Source organism: Anarhichas minor, unplaced genomic scaffold (assembly GCF_050575085.1).
Source record: "Anarhichas minor isolate MPS153535 unplaced genomic scaffold, ASM5057508v1 ptg000003l, whole genome shotgun sequence".
NCBI lineage: Eukaryota > Metazoa > Chordata > Actinopteri > Perciformes > Anarhichadidae > Anarhichas > Anarhichas minor.
Genome location: NW_027466449.1, coordinates 4474697 through 4492888, shown reverse-complemented (window position 1 = coordinate 4492888; position 18192 = coordinate 4474697). Strand labels below are relative to the sequence as shown.

Below are 18192 nucleotides of genomic sequence, written 5' to 3'. Positions count from 1 at the left end.
TTTCCTACAATACACACAGTACCATTACTTAATCACATGATAAACAATATGTCAAGTGGTACCCGGGCTCACTCTGCAGCTCGCCTCCATATCTGCTTTTCCTCTCCACCCCCAAAAAGCAACCATCGTGGCTTACTTATTCCTTTGCATTTATTCCACCACTCTCATCCCCCTTTTTCCCTCGATAAGTGTTGCTGAGGACCTGTCAAGGGCAGGATGCAGGGAAGATAAAACATTTTCATGAGGCTATTGGGCAGCGGCGGCTTGAAGCTAGCAGATAAGTATGCACTGTGAATTTCAACATTATTCAAAAACTGTGTTCCTGGTGCCAAAGGGGCAAGCTTGAAAAATTATAGATTTGCTGTTGGGTGGCAAAATGTTATGTACCGTTTTAAAAACAGCCCTCATGCGCTCTTAAAATCACTTTAGGTGTGGACAGACTGCCAGGCTGTTATTAATAGCCCTCTGAAGTCCGTCTCGACAAGAAGATTAATCTCGCCATAATGACAGCACCACCCCGAGGCCTTAGTCCTCTTCAACCAGACACATTTGAGCTCCATAAATGCAAATAATTCACCCAGTAACAGCGTCGTAGTTCTTGAGTGGTACACTGATGGCAGAATGAGTGGGAAGAGGATGAGGACAGCAGAGAGGAGAGGAGCAGAGGTTCAACAGATGTAGTTTGCTGGAATGTGAATTTAACTGTGTTTGAGCAAAGCAATATTTGAATTCTAATTTGAATTTATTTCTTTTTGCCAGCCAGTGACTGCTTTTATTCAAGAAGTGACACTTGTGACCTTTTGTGAATTTTTCTTTGGGGGAAAAAAAAGCATCTGTGGGCAGAGCTGGGATGGGAGGACGGCAGAAACGGACTGCAAATGTTGAAGTGACAAAGTCATTTTAGCATAGACTTTGTATGTGAGTTGACCTGGAGCAATGCATTCAATATGCATTCGCTACGTGCCACTGGTGAGGCTGGCCAGAACCACATTAGAAACCACTGAACCTCAACCGAAATCAAATCACACTTTGGTCATAAAAATGCTAATATTTATACGTTTCAGTTTCTTAAAGTAGCGACTGTGTTTGTGCACCCGCATGTGTTTCGGCTTGTATACCTTTTGCTACAGCGGGGTGTTCACGCTCTCCTCAGAGACGGGAGCTGTGTCGATGAATGGTCAGCCACTGTGGAGTCAGTGCATGTTAAGGAGTGAGGAGTAATGCATTCTGGGTGTGTATTGAAAGGGATGTGTGTTGTGCTGCATTAATCATTTTGCTTCTGCAGAGAGGTAAACCTACTCTCATGATGACTTCATTACAGCAGCATTATCATGCAGTTTGATGTCCACAGGCCTTTGTGCTCTTTCCCTTTTTGCTATCACTGTCTCCATAGTGATTTCCAATTATTGTTAGAAACACATTTTAAAGCTCCAGTTGCACTTCTTCATGCGTCAACAAACATAATTCACACACAGAAACACAAATTAACGGCGTTGGGACTTCACACTTGCTAATAATCCAAACGCGCTCCTGCCAGATCACAACAACGGTTATCTGGGAGCGTTATATTTCAGAATGTCTTTCTCTTTGTACTTATTGAAACGATGTAGTATTTTCACATGATCTTGTTACACAGACTTGGACTCTTGGTTATCTTTCTAAATTCCTCCATATGTTGTCTGTTAACTTAACCTAGTTTGCTATTTGTTTCTCTCACAGATCCCTCTTCCCACCCGAGGCAGAAGCCGTCGGCCACTGACCTCTGCTACAAGACTGAAATCAGCAGTCTAATGGACTTCAACTCTCCGGACGCTTCGCTGGACAAAGGTAAGACCTGAACCGTTCTGTTGAACCAGAGCTGGTCGACCTAAAGGTGTTGTCCTGCAGTGCCACTATGGGAGGATGTTGAGGCATATATACTGTGTGTATATATATATATATATATATATATATATGCATTGAAGAATGTCCATTCAATTTTACAGTATTTACCAGTGGTGGAATGTAACTTAGCACATTTACTCAACTACTGTACTAAGTACAATTGTGACTTGCTTGTACTTTGCTTTAGTATTTATGCTACTTTATACTTCTAATCCATTACATTTAAGAGGCAAATATTGCATGTTTCACTCCACTAAATTTGAGTTTGACACTTTTCACCTTAAAATATGTGTTGCTGATATGATATGATGCAGTACTATTGCAGTATTGCAGTAATAATCTACCTGGTAGTACAAAAAATCGAATTGGATTTGGACTACAACATTAAAATGCACTACAATCTATAATAATATAACATTGTGAAAGGACCCATTCTGCTGAAACAGTACTTCTACTTTTGATACTTTAAGTACATGTTGCTACTAATACTGTACTATAGTTTTACTTCAGTAACATTTTGAACTCGGGGCCTTTACTTGTACTAGAGTAGTTTAAATTGACGGTATTTCTACTTTTATTTAAGTCCAAGATCTGAGTACTTCTTCTACCTTTGATACAGCATATTATACACAGACATGTGTAGGTGCAAAGACGTAATACATGAGCGCAAGAAGAGCTAATAGTAGCACCTTTGCATCAATTCCTCCCCCTTCTCAGCGTTTGCTGCTTGTACCTGTTGTTGTTACAACAGGCTTCCAGTACACATGTTATTCTAGCTAATGAGGACTGCCTGCGATACAACATCTGGCTGCTAATGAACCCAGCGAGTTTCGTTTTTTTTAAAAACATCACAGACAGCTTTTCAACTAATCAGACAAAAGCTGCTTCTTTATTCAGTCTGTTTGCACGTTTAAAGCAGGGACACAGCAATCACTGACAACTGTTTGTTCATGTCTCTGTGCAGTTTGTATTCTTGTGGTTTTGGCCTCTTGTTGCATGCTTGGATGGAAATTTTAACTAACTGCTGTGTGTACATTTATAATTGTACAAACCAATTAAGATAGTGAAGAAGTTTAAACTTTATCCTATGATTAGTGAATACACATTTATATAACATATAACCTAACCTAAGAAACAACCACAATTCAAAGCTTAACATAGTTTCCAGTAAAAGTTCCCTCTGTGCGTTTCATAACTCATATCTTCATAACATATGTCATGGCTTGCCGCTAGTGGAGACATTCTCATGGTTTTCACGAGGACAATCTGAATTGTTATTGTTTTTTTTAATGCATTCATGCCTTCCATTCCTCCTGTAAAATGATGTAACAATATGTCTCCATCAACAATGAATACTATCAAGTTTCACAGTCATCGGTGTTTACAATTCTGCTGTTCATGTTCACTCGCATGAACCATCCCCAGAAAGTCGCCTATTCACTTTTAAGCCAGACTCTGTCCGACTGGGTGGTCAGACGGGTCTCACGTAGGCGCCATCAGCTCTCCAAACAAACACACTTACAGTCGTTCATCTCTAGTCTGTTTCCATGTTCCAGCCTTTTCATGACAAAAGCTACTTTCAAGGAGTTAGAGTCTTGTATTGTAGAGAGGCTCAAAGTAGCTATCGATGGCACCAGTACAAACACATCTCTTGGACTGTGGATCCTGTAAGGCTGCCAGCTCCAGTATGGATCTCTTGTGTCACCCAAGGAGCCCCAGGGGCCTTTTCCTCATTGGAGTGTCCTGCTTAGGGGTCTGTTTGGCTGCCAGATCTCTCCTCTCTCCTGTTAGCTTCTGTCGATGTCGCGATGATACTGAATGTTCTCACAAGTCGTTTGAAAAAGAGGGAACAGTGTTGCAGACTTTTTTGCAGATCGGTAGTCTTCCACATACGTATGATAACAGCTTTGAAGTAAGTACTCAAGTACTCTACTCAAGTACAATTTGAGGTAATTGTATTTTACTTGATTATTTCCATTATGTGGTCATTTATACACTACATTTCAGTGTGAAATATTGTAGTCTTTACTCTACTACAGCAATAGTTATGACTTACTTTTCAGTTTGACATGTTGTATGTAAAACATATGATCAGTTTATATATTTTGCGTTGTTATAGATCAAACCAGTAGATTACCCAACAAGTTGTTAGAATTACATGTCAATGAATCGGTAGTATTCCAATAACATGAAGGGGACCATCTGCATAATGAGCACTCTTTATATTTGAAGTACATTTTACTTGACGTTTTCTTGTCAAATACTTGTAATGGTTTGTGTTTTCTTTTCATTGTGGTATTATTACTTTTACGTAAGTACAAGAAGTCAGTACTACTACCGCCACTGCTGAGTCATCTTTTCTCTATCCAGCTGATGAAATCACAGAACATGCTGAAAGCGTTTTGGTGTTTGGGGGTAATTAGGAAGTCAAGAGGGCAGATGCTGTACTTGATGAAGTTAGTTTTATGCATATTTTTAAAATGAACATGTCTGAACGTGGACACACACACACACACACACACACACACACACACACACACACACACACACACACACACACACTCTCCATCAGCCGAACCAGCTGCTGCATTAGATCTGTGATTTTTTTATTTTTTTCCCTGGGTGCTGGAAATGTGCAGACTCAGGAAAAACGCATGCACACGCACACCAACAACCCCTGCAGTAGACAAGGCCACGTACTGTATACCACCACAAGTTTCATCCAAAATGAGAACGGGGAACTGAGCGGTTGTGTTATCAGCAAATTCATCTCGGGTCTGCAGTAAGAGAGAGAGAGAGAGAGAGAGAGAGAGAGACAGGGAAGGAGAGGGGAAACAAACGTTAGCAGCGAGCACTGTATCATTATAGAGACAGGTGCTGCTTCTGCACATTAACTGGCAACGATATCACCAGCTGGATGAAGCTTGGCATGTGGGCTGGTTCAGATAGGAGGGTCAGTGCAAAGAAGTAAAACTGGGCACCCAGAAAAAAATAGGCCTAGGAGGGAAAGAGAGACAGAAGTAGAGAAGAAGACTGGGAGGGGGGGGATAGCACCGTGAGGAAGAGGAAGAGGTGAGATATTGCTTAAGGACATATTATTGCCTGCGAATGTATTTTGATTAATGAGAGAAAATCAAATCGTGAAGGGGGGAGGACAAAGAGACAGAAATGAACAAAAGAACAATAAGGAAAGAGAGCATGTGATGGTGTGTGTGTGTGGGTGCATGTGTGAAGTGGTCTCTGCTGAGCACTTCCATTTTACTCATGCGCTGCCCCCACCAAAGTCCTCTTATAGCCAGGGGGAGAATGGCACTCAAGCTGCCTCCAGCAACGATATCCAGGCCTCTCCACTGTAATTTACACACTTCACAAATAGCCACTCAGAAATGCTCAGACACGATGGCTGTTCGTTGCTAGACTTGTTTTTATGTGGCTCGTATTATTTAACTATGCAAGAACGCAAAAAAATGGATATTGTTTGTGTTGTCGTCTTAAAGATTTGAATCATTAAATGTGCGGCAATGTTCATAGACAAAGGGGTTCCCTGTGTGCTGGCGTGCCTCTGTCCTCTGGCTTTTCCATTAAAGACCACTGAGAGGTTCACATTGACAAAGGGAGCAGAGCAGCGCTCTGATTATCTGCCGTCTGTCACTCTCGAACTGCTTCATTGAAGAAGGCTGCTGACGAGCGGAACTCGAAGGTCGAAAAGTCAAAAAGTGGATTTCAAGACGTCTGGATTTAATATTTAATTTCAACAGTCATCGAATGAGACATTACTTGTTCCTAAAAGTGTGCGGGTACAGTACATGTGAGTGTGTGTCGGTGTGCAACATTTAGTTGCACTAAAACATCAGACAAGTTATCTCCCCTGAGCCTTTTTCTAAATGTTCTTTGATGTTTTCTTCTTCTCTCTTATTCTTTTGGAATCCTTTCGATGGCAGGTTGCACCACAGAGGTATATATAAATACATTTTCATCAAAGTGTTACATCTAACTTTGCCACATACTACATCGTGGTCTAAATTTAGATCTGGAGCTGTGCTGTTCAATTAATCAATCAAGGCTTTTTTTTAATATACTATGTAAGTTTCATAAGACTGCAGAAGAATAGAAGTTGAAGCACAGGTCAGCGCAGCACACTACGTGTCTTGATTCATCTTATTGCAGTGGAAGTTGCTAAGCAATGCGCCCACTTCAAAGCTGAATGTGTGTGACGTGTACTATCAATGCATTCAAAATGACCAGGTCTCAGACTCTCTGAAAGTCTTGTTGTCACTTTTTCTCTCGTAAATGGACCAGAAACAGCAAATGGGCATTCAGTGACCTTCGTCTGATAGCTCAGCAAGCCTTCAAACCGCTGGTGAAGCAAATGTCTTTTGAGACAAGACCTAGTGTATTGTCTTTAAGTTACATGTTTTTCAAAAGATATATAAACACAAATACACGGTACAGTAGTACAACATTGTTTAAAATAGACTTCAAGTATCTTTCATGTTTTCTTGAAAGTTAAACCTGTTATTTTAAGAACCCCTTATTGATCCGTAAAACCCAACCTAACCCCAAGAACTTACTGTTGGGCACCGGAGGTGAGGGTAAAGTATCAGTATAATGAAGGTAAGATTGTGGATCCAAGCAGAGATAAATTAGCTTAACAGGATGTCTGTGCTCACCCTGAGAACATCCAGAATGGACATAGTGCTGCTTTGCTGCTGTTCCTTTTAATCAATGCACTAAAACACTTATCAAATCCATGTTTTACAGTAACGCACTTTGCTAAAAGCACTCTGGAGGAAACAGAATTCTCCGTGTCATTATGTATTGTGTTTTGCAGTTTAAGAAACCAAATTCTTCACTTACACCTCGTTAGGTTTTGGATTTACACCCACGCGCAGCACTGCGCCAAGGTGCTACTACTAGAGGTGTATTTTCTATTTGTGAATTCCACCTTGGAGCCTTGACACAAGGCAAACCGCCAACTGGTACCACCGGTCACTGGTTGTAATACCGTCTGCCTGCCCTTCAAATGGCTGTTAAAAGGCCCACGGGCAGCTAATCTCTTCTGGCGTCTGGCAGTACTGAATTGGCAGCGGAGACGATGGTGGAGAGGGACGTTGGCTGTCGGAGCTGCCAGACCTGGAAGGGAGCTGAGTGGCACCTGGTGGCTGCTGGTTCCTTTTCACTGATTAAGGAACAAGAAGGTTGGAAGGTGGGAGAATAGAGAGGAAATGAACTTAGCTGGCTGAAGAGGCGGAGGATTGGACGGGCCGGTCTGAGGTAGGAATATAGGATGCACAGCAGTAGTTGTGATGAGCGGAGAAGAAGTAGCAGAAGTATGGAAATCCAGGCGAGTAAGCAAAAGAGTCCAAGTGCAGAAGTTAAAGTGCAGAAAGGATACCTTTAAGACTCACAGTAGATCAACAATATATGGATGCACACCCTAAGGTCTCATTTAGAACAATAGACTTCAAGTTGACGTTTTAACATTGGGGGGGGGGGGGGGGGGGGGGGGGGGGTTATGGGACATCCTCTTGAAGGTCTTAGCAAAGCCAGGACCTCAACATTCCTTGTTTTACCGCTGCAGCTATCCACAGGTGACCCACTTAGGTAATGTACTGACGCGTCATAAGCAGAAACATGGGTCTACTTTTGCAGCAACCTAATGCAACTTTGTCTAGCAGCACAAATGTAGAATGCCTTGAAACCTCGCAACTGTCGAGGGAGGATGTCATGATTTATGGTCCGACTACTTTCCAGAGTATTATAAATGGCTCTGCATTGTTTGACACCTGATAAGCCCCGAAACTCATGAATGTGTCACTCTAACTAGACTTCCTCATTTGTATTACATTTTCTCCAAAGGTGGAAGAGGTAGGCTACTCAGATTCTTTACTTGAGTAAAAGTAGCAAGAAAAGAAAAAAAGAATCCATTACAAGTAAAAGTCTTCCTAATCTTCCCAAATATGCCCACTCTGCATGCCGGTTTCCTCAAGTGTGTCTCTGAAGACGGTCTGCAGCACTGCTGTGTCTGAGTGAGGATGAAAACTTTTCCTACATTGTAAAGCAACACACGTCTCTCTCTCTCTCTCTCTCTCTCTCTCTCTCTCTCTCTCTCTCTCTCTCTCTCTCTCTCTCTCTCTCTCTCTGGCAGCCAACAAAACTGCCCACGCTGACATTCATTACAGCAGAATGATTCAGTTTCTGTTGGCATCGGAGGGCAATTTGAGCGAAGGCACCACCAGTTGGTGTTTGCTCTCGGCAGCTCAGATTCTGGATGGTCACCGCCGGCCGCGTCCTTCCTGCTGCAGCTTCAGCCTCCAGCGGCCTCTTTCCAGCAGAATACGGCTGAATATCAGAGTCTGCCAAAACCCTGTCAAATCTACACTGTAAAGACTGCTCGGTTATAACATACATGTGCACATATTTTGGAATGCCATTTTCGATGTTGGAAACGTAACAAAAATAAGGACGTTTTGGAGCAGCTTTGCACCCAACAGCTACCGAAGCTGAAGTAGCACTCTGTAGTTCTTCCTGGGCTCTAACGGCTTGTGGCTAGAAGAGCAACATGCTTGGAAATTCAAGCAACAGTGAGCATTACAGCAGCTTCCTGCTGTGTGAGATTAGGACATCTCTTACACTTTACTGCCATAACAACTACATGACCGCGACGCTTCCCTCCTTCTGTTTGTTAGTGATGTAGGTAATATTATATTCCTGTTCTGACCGCCTTCCTTTCTAATCTGTCATCGTCACAGTTCACTGACAGTTTTTTTTCTTCCCTCTACCAGTTCACACTTTGTGACTCGTGGGCTGATCTTTCATACAGAGGTTGTTTAAAAGTTTTGCTGTGCAAGATGCAGCGTTGAGAAGAAAATCTTGGCGACAGGGAAACGGGAAAGTGTGAATTCATGAGAAGACGGTGTCCGTTAACACGTGCATTGTGTTGTAAAGTAGGCCAGTTAGGCGGTTCTGAAGACGGGCAATAAAAAAGATGGACACCACATTGTTCACAAGCAGAAAGGAGCTGAAGCGATAAAGAGTTGACCATCCATGCTTCTACACACACACACACACACACACACTCGCATGCATTCAATTCATTTCAAATCTTTCTCTCATAGTCTCTGTTTTACTCTCACTCCTCTCTCTCATAAACAGTGAAAGCTTGACGTCTTCTTGGCAGTGTGCGGTGGTGCTTCTGTCCTTTGAGGTGTTGTGTAAACTGACTGCAGAGAGAGAGAGAGAGAGAGATTGCCTACTTCCATTGATTTTCATTTAAGGGATAGTGCTCTCAGCTCATCACTGCCAGGCATCCCAGAAATTAGAAACGTGTGTGTGCTTGTGTGTGATGTTGCATCATACAAGTTGAGCGTCCGCAATTTCAGCCTTTTACCTTAAATAACCTAATTTTATTTTATTTTTTTACAACATCATCATGCTTTCCAAGCCGTGCGTCCCTGTAGTGTAATTTGATGCTGTCTTAATGTAGTGTAAATAGCCAGCGCGTGCCAAGTACATTCTTTTAATTAGGAAACCCGACAGACCCACTGATTAGCACTTCATCTTCATAAGTGCCTGAGCCGCAGCTGGGCCACTTCCTAGTTACCTTACACTGTAGCTAGCATGTCCCAACAGGTCTGGAGCAAGAGTAGCACAATTAATATACTGTAGTCTGCCATCTACTGAGCAAGCAAGCGCAGTGTGGTAATGTGGCCCATTTACATTGCTTGTGAGTTACTGTAAATGTCAAATATAGAAACCTTTGCACTCTTGCACAGATGGGAGCATGGTAGCCCACAATGCTGTTCGTATTGGCATCTTGCTACTGTAGCATGACCTCGTTTTAGATGGTAAATCCCCTTTGTCATAAAATGACCTCGTTCCCGAGCATCCAGCTTTTAGGGAACTGCCATGCAATCATTTAGCATGCAGCAGACAATTTGACCAGCACGATCCTTTAAACAACTTTACAACCCACGGCTTCACATGGATAAATGGCACTATTATACTTCTATTCTCTTTCTGAGTGTCTTTTCTCCAGAACGGGGAAATTGCTGAGTCAAATCTCATTCTTGGATTTGTAATCTTAAACCAAGTGGAACTAGGCAGAGGCACATGATGTTCATTTTAGGCAATATAACTACTGCAGCCTTCCTCTTCACTGGCATTAAAGGCCATTTGTAACAATTTCAAGAAAAGCCTTGTGACTGTAAGAGGGAAATAAGGTCCAACCAAAATCAATGCTTGGATTGCAATTGTGTAGTACAATATAGCTCAGCAGCTCTCTCCCTGCTTTCTGCTGGGCATCCTTTGGGTGTTATCATGATGTGAAATCATCATATTTCCACATGCACTCACATGTTCACAACACTAAGCCTCTTCCCCGTCATCTTGTGCCTGTACCTTCAGCTTTTAATCTGCTGCATATCAGTTAAGTTGCAGGCCTGCATGGGCCACAAACACTCCTTTGAGTAGGCAGTATTCAATTTCCTCACGTTGTCCATTATGCATGGTGACAATAGATTATTTTCCTGAGCTGCTTTATTGTCTCAGAGCGAGCGGTGGTACATTGAATGATTCTCAACTGTGCAGAGAAACCCAATCAAGGTTTTTGGCATAGCAATTGATTGACACTTTTGTGATGTAGGTGCATTGTACTGAAGTGTGCACATGGCCTCTTGACACCAACATCAGCTAGATTTACAACAATAACAACTTCATCAATTTGAGTTTGTTGGCGAGTTTGTGATTTGCCATTGTTGAGTCTGGAACGTGCTTTTCTAGTCAGTGGGGAGTTACGGAGGCTCCAATGAACCACGTAATTAAGCATAGTTCCGTAGTTCATTACTGTTGATGAATTAATACACACATAATTCAATGTGCATCCCCATCCTGCATTGTTTTGCCACGCTTTTATGGAGGCAGTTTCTAAAAGAATATTGAGTCTAGGTTGAGTCTAACGTGGCCTCATTGATTATTAGAGCTTGAGAGGATTTGGACTCAGCCACCAGGCGTCCAGTGAGAGCTGCTGTTACTCCCTGTGGGTGGACTCATTGCATTTTATGCACCAGCACACCGGCAGTGTGGCCAATGTGTTGAATGTAAATATAGAGGAATTCACATTGTTTTTAAAGATAATAAATCGTTCCATTTGAATGTGACCTCGCCTGACAAAGTAAGAATTATCTATAATAATATTCTCTGATAATATTCATGTTGGCACACAAAGGCTGTGCAGAGAACGATGCTTTATTCTAAAATGATTAAAAGCATGAAAGTGAAACCAAATCAAGATACAATTCAATCTATGTTTGATGAGTCTTTTATAATGATGTTTTGCCCTTTTTATGACTAATTCTTTATGTGCACTTTACTTGTAGAGATACGATGTATACTCTGACTCATCATTCTTTTTATTTAAAGAGGTTTTATCTTTGTCCTTGCGGGCAGATTAATAGACTTTAATAAACGCATTGGCTTATCACCTTTGTTTAAAATCAGATCTTCTTCTGTATGACTACTCGCACGTCACCAATCCCTCATTCAGTTGCCTGCCTCGGACTACTATCACTGCAGGGCTGGTTGAATAAAACAAGCATACAGAGACTGCCTGCACTAATAGTAAAGGTCTGTTTGCTTACTTTCCATGCCATCCACAGATATAAAGATTTAATTAAACTAAAATGAAGAAGGCTTTAAAAGATACGTTTTACAAAGCAATGTAAACGTATCCACTTTAGTACAATTTACAAGTGAGCGATATCTTAATCCACTGAGTGATGACAATATCCTGTGTTGTACTTCCTAATCCACCCATCATAATGGAGCTTTGGCTGACTTTACTCTTTATGACTCCACCTTACTGTAGTTTGTTCAAGTTACTCAAAGAATTTGGGTCGATGCGTCGAGAAAACAAACAAACACATCAATGATAAAGTGTTTCACAGGCTGATCATAAATGCAGACCAAGAGAAGAACAAACATCGCAGTATCTTTCTTCGGCAAGTGTTTCGAGCTGCAGCGGTGATTTTAATGGTGCTCAAGGTATTCATGATACCACAGGTGTTGTTTTAAATGGCATTAGGTTACTGAGACCCTCAGGCAAGTCAACAGCTGGCAGACCTGTTGCTGTGCTGACTGCCGGTGTTACACTACACACACATTGACGCACACCTGCTTGCAAGCCCGCACCCAGGCTGGGCTCCTCCCCTCATCAGTGTGTGTATGTGTGTGCACGTGCGCATGTCTGTGTGTATGTTTGAGTAATGTGGGAAAATCATTGTGACAGCCCCGCTGAGCTCCTCCTCCTTACCTAGTAAACCATTTGAGTTGAGGGGGAGGGGACCAGTGTACTGTATCATTGAAGCCGTGGGAGTCGCCTTGAACAGGTACACTCACAGACGGGAAAGACACAGCGGCAGCTCCTGGATGTATTTCCTGGTGTCAGCTTGGTTTTAGTTGGGAAAATAGTTTGAAGAAATGGATGTGCTTTGAGTGAAAACAGCTTGGGAAAGGTTTTTTTTGGGAGTTTGGAGTCTTTATGTCTTTCCTGAAAGTTTCCAGCAAACACCTGACAGATCCTGGAATCCTGGAATCCTTTGGAAAACTCCCCTCGGAGGAGGGGATGAAGTCAGACGGGGAGCAGGGAAAGTCTGGTGAGTGAGTGGAAAAGACAAGTGCAGGGGCTTTATTAGACGATAGTATGAGGTGAGTTTCAGTCCTGCACTTTCAAATAGTGACACGGCAAAGGTGGCTTCTTCAGTGTCAGTCTGGACTAAAGATCCCAGAAGAGGAGACATGTTTTGCTATTTGGCATAAAGGGTGACTCACGTGTTGGCGGGAGTCATGTCTGCTAGTGGATCAGGCAGTCAGTCACCTGTTTCAGTGCTGAGCCGTTGGGAGACTTTAACCTGCACTGAGTGACCTCAGAGTAGTTGTTGAGTAGAGACTCCACCATTACCTGGCTTTTCTGCTGCCAGTTGTCTTTAATGTGAGCTGAGACTCTTTCTCCAACTTGCATGCAAAGAATGAGCTGGTAGAGATGCAGAGCCATGCGGCTGTTAATATGGGGATCTGACCTCTGACCTATAAAATCCAAAGATTGGAAAATATTGCAGTGATTCACACTTTCCTCTGCTGTTAGGTACAGAGGTTCTGAGGGATGTTTGCCAACCGTCAATGACTAGATCACAGTCTTGGTTTCTGTTAAGTTTGTCTCCAAACAACAGTGTTTTCATGGTCATGTAAAGAGGCATTGTGTTTTGTTTATATTGTAAACACTGTGGTCTGGGGTTGTTGGCTGCAGTCTTTAGCCTGAAAGCACGTTCTACATTCACACAGGGATTTTTCGCTGCGTAAGCCGGACTGGTTTCAGACTATTTTTAAATGAAAAGCATTGAATTACAACATCTGAGAAGAGCTGCGATTCTGAGAACAATTGTTCTGCTGTTTGGCTTCCAAACACCTGCATTGTATCTATATACTGGTGCTTCACCTGCCCTTCAACCTTGGACTAAGTACAGCCCAAACACAGAGGTAAAAGTTCACACTAGGCAGATAAACCCTGTGTTTTCTACCTGCTACGTTTTCTAGAAATGTCATGCGCTAGCAACACAGAAATGTGGCATAAAACTGGTCAAACTGTTGTATGTTTTTCAAGCACGTCCTATAAATCCATCAGGCTTAACCCTAAGGTGTGGTTGTGACAGAATTAGTGATTTCGAAGTGAAACAAACACCTGGAGGCTATGGATGGCTGTCTTTGCCTAACCCTTGCTATCCCAGGTGTGGTTATGTATTTGCAATTGTGCTCAGTTACTCACCTTCCCGTCTCGCATGTCTGTGGCAGCCTCTGTGATTACCGTTTTAGGTAATTTGCGGTCGGTCTTTGCAAACTGAAATTGTAAAACATTAGCCATGCAGCCATTATTGCTTGTAACCATAGCAGCAGATTATATGTGATCATACCTGCTGTTGATGTCCCCCCGAGCAGAATAACGGAGGCGTGTTGTGGTTCTGATCTTCTCTGTGTTAAATTCGCATCAAACATCAGTTCCTCCGCTCTGCCAGGCCTGCCTGTCCAGCAGACCATGTCGCATTACATTGCTCCTTTATGTCTCATGGCTGTCACTCAGAGAGAGAGTAGTGTTTCCAGATGAGTGATATGATGTCAGACTGGGCTTAACACTGTGGATTAACACCTTCTGTGAACCAGGCTATAAAGCGGAAGCTGTTGTTGGTTTCCACTGGGCAGCCTGTTACTGACCTGTCAGACTGACCTGACACCCACTCGGTATCATGTGAGGGCTGTGGGTGTCCAAATGCATGCTCGTGTCCGTCCGCGCATGTGCGTCATTCGACGCACGGATACACGATGTGCATGTGGATCGCTTTTGACATAATTGCTTGAGCAGATGAGTTTGGTCCGAGCTGGGGTGATTGCCTTCTCTCACTGACTGTGCTGCAGGTGAATGCAGCGAGCGGCTCCCCCTCGGGTGCGAGCTAGTTTCTTCATTTGGAACGAGTTGAAGGAGATCAGCCGCCTGTCACAATCAAGTCAGGGATAATGGCGAAGCAACTGTAATAACCGTGAGGCATGCTAAGTCCGATTTGGGAATACTTTCTAAGAGCGCGGAGTCATTTTGTGTTATAATAAGGATGGACTGATTGGATCCTTTACTATGTTCCATCTATCGCTCTCTGTTTGAACACCCTGGCGTCTAATCACATTTACTCTGAAGATTAATTTGGCTGCTTTGTCACTATCACAAATCGGATTAATCCCACTGTCGGCTGCTGTTTTTCAAACACTGCACATTCCGCCTCAGCTCATCCAATACACATGGGCGGATGACAGAACTTGCTCTGAAAAGGTAGCTCACATTTGCAGTGACAGACTTTTCAGTCTTGCGGCTTTATTTACTGAAGCTGTCAGCAGATCCCCGCTCATTTCGAAAGAAACTGGGAACAAATGTAACTCCATAACCATTCGTTACATTTTTCAATCCCAGGATCTTATTAGCTATCGCACGAGGCAACCGGGGTTGTTTCAGCACCGCCGCACTCTACGCCATCCGTCAGATCATCATCGGCACCTTGGCTTGGCTTTTCTCGCTGGCAGTATTTATTTTTGGCAGCAGAGCAGGTTTTGCTGATGGGTTTGTTTGGTTGATTTGACAGAGTGCACACTGTAAGAAAAGTCAGTGAATTTTACAGTGAAAAACTGTTAAATCACAACAGTAAGAGACCGTAAATTGTAAATCGGTTATATTCAGTTTATCTGACAGTGAAACACCGTAAATCTATATATCAGCCAAAACAATAATTTGTGCATGTATTTCTTGTATAAAATACATTTTGTCACTGTTAAATGTACTAAACATTGTACTGATAACGGAAATACACCGTAATATGAAAGAAAAATCCATACCGTAATTTTTGCATTTATTACTTTTTAAAAATACATTTGGTTAATGTTAAATGTACGGACCATTGCTCTGCCAATGGAGGTAAAACGCATCATACAGTCAACAGCCAGCCCCGTATTTTTTGCATTTATTATTCGTAAAAAAATCAGTTTGTCACTGTTAAATGTACTAAACATTGTACTGGTAACGGTAATACACCGTAATATGAACAAACATCCATACCGTGATTTTTGCATTTATTACTTTTAAAACATACATTTGGTTACAGTTAAATGTACGGCCCATTGTGCTGCCAATGGAGGTAAAACGCATCATATATTCAACAGCCAGCCCCGTATTTTTTGCATTTATTATTTGTAAAAACATCAGTTTGTCACTGTTAAATGTACTAAACATTGTACTGGTAACGGAAATACACCGTAATATGAAAGAAAAATCCATACCGTAATTTTTGCATTTATTTCTTTTAAAAAATACATTTGGTTACTGTTAAATGTACGGACCACTGTGCTGCCAATGGAGATATGACGCATTATACATTAAACAGGCAGCCTCGTATGTTTTGCATTTATTATTCGTATAAAATACATTTTGTCACTGTTAAATGTACTAAACATTGTACTGATAACGGAAATACACCGTAATATGAAAGAAAAATCCATACCGTAATTTTTGCATTTATTACTTTTTAAAAATACATTTGGTTAATGTTAAATGTACGGACCATTGCTCTGCCAATGGAGGTAAAACGCATCATACAGTCAACAGCCAGCCCCGTATTTTTTGCATTTATTATTTGTAAAAACATCAGTTTGTCACTGTTAAATGTACTAAACATTGTACTGGTAACGGAAATACACCGTAATATGAAAGAAAAATCCATACCGTAATTTTTGCATTTATTTCTTTTAAAAAATACATTTGGTTACTGTTAAATGTACGGACCACTGTGCTGCCAATGGAGATATGACGCATTATACATTAAACAGGCAGCCTCGTATGTTTTGCATTTATTATTCGTATAAAATACATTTTGTCACTGTTAAATGTACTAAACATTGTACTGATAACGGAAATACACCGTAATATGAAAGAAAAATCCATACCGTAATTTTTGCATTTATTACTTTTTAAAAATACATTTGGTTAATGTTAAATGTACGGACCATTGCTCTGCCAATGGAGGTAAAACGCATCATACAGTCAACAGCCAGCCCCGTATTTTTCGCATTTATTATTCGTAAAAAAATCAGTTTGTCACTGTTAAATGTACTAAACATTGTACTGGTAACGGTAATACACCGTAATATGAACAAACATCCATACCGTGATTTTTGCATTTATTACTTTTAAAACATACATTTGGTTACTGTTAAATGTACGGCCCATTGTGCTGCCAATGGAGGTAAAACGCATCATATATTCAACAGCCAGCCCCGTATTTTTTGCATTTATTATTTGTAAAAACATCAGTTTGTCACTGTTAAATGTACTAAACATTGTACTGGTAACGGAAATACACCGTAATATGAAAGAAAAATCCATACCGTAATTTTTGCATTTATTTCTTTTAAAAAATACATTTGGTTACTGTTAAATGTACGGACCACTGTGCTGCCAATGGAGATATGACGCATTATACATTAAACAGGCAGCCTCGTATGTTTTGCATTTATTATTCGTATAAAATACATTTTGTCACTGTTAAATGTACTAAACATTGTACTGATAACGGAAATACACCGTAATATGAAAGAAAAATCCATACCGTAATTTTTGCATTCATTACTTTTTAAAAATACATTTGGTTAATGTTAAATGTACGGACCATTGCTCTGCCAATGGAGGTAAAACGCATCATACAGTCAACAGCCAGCCCCGTACTTTTTGCATTTATTATTCGTAAAAAAATCAGTTTGTCACTGTTAAATGTACTAAACATTGTACTGGTAACGGTAATACACCGTAATATGAACAAACATCCATACCGTGATTTTTGCATTTATTACTTTTAAAACATACATTTGGTTACTGTAAAATGTACGGACCATTGCGCTGCCAATGGAGGTAAAACGCATCATATATTCAACAGCCAGCCCCGTATTTTTTGCATTTATTATTTGTAAAAACATCAGTTTGTCACTGTTAAATGTACTAAACATTGTACTGGTAACGGAAATACACCATAATATGAACAAAAATCCATACCGTGATTTTTGCATTGATTACTTTTTAAAAATACATTTGGTTACTGTTAAATGTTCGGACCATTGCACTGCCAATGGAGGTAAAACGCATCATACATTCAACAGCCAGCCCCGTATTTTTTGCATTTATTATTCGTAAAATATTCAGTTTGTCACTGTTAAAGGTACTAAACATTGTACTGGTAAAGGAAATACACCGTAATATGAACAAAAATCCATACCGTGATTTTTGCATTAATTACTTTAAAAAAATATATTTGTTTACTGTTAAATGTACGGACCATTGTACTAATTACAGATATACACCATAATATAGCTAACAGCCAACTCTGCAACTTCTGCAAATATTATCTATTACCCATATCCCTGGTGGAGGCCGCTAAGGTATTCAAAAAGCTCCTTGCTGGCAAGGCGACGGGGGTGGATGAATTCGAACTTTGCCCATTCATTAAGTGGTTTGAAAATCAATGGAAAATTCCAAACACTTTTTGCGTAGTGAACTATGGATTTTTGACCATATTCGGCCTAAATACGCCCAGAAAACAATGGACTAGGAGGCTGAAATTTTCACAGTCAATCGACCTCTGCCCATTCATTAAGTGGGATGAAAATCAATGGGAAATTCCAAACACTTTTCCCATAGTGAACTATGGCTTTTTGACCTAATTCGGCCTAATT

General features: G+C 41.2%; 1 protein-coding gene across 2 annotated transcripts in view; it reads left to right on the top strand.

Moving 5' to 3' along the window:
• Positions 1-18192, top strand: part of LOC142952561 (kazrin-like) — a 112780-nt gene that overhangs the window by 55143 nt on the left and 39445 nt on the right. For both annotated transcript variants that reach the window (XM_076094358.1, XM_076094351.1), the window contains exon 2: positions 1720-1827. In XM_076094358.1, coding sequence (XP_075950473.1) covers positions 1720-1827 — 108 coding nt within the window. The remainder of the gene's footprint in view (positions 1-1719; positions 1828-18192) is intronic.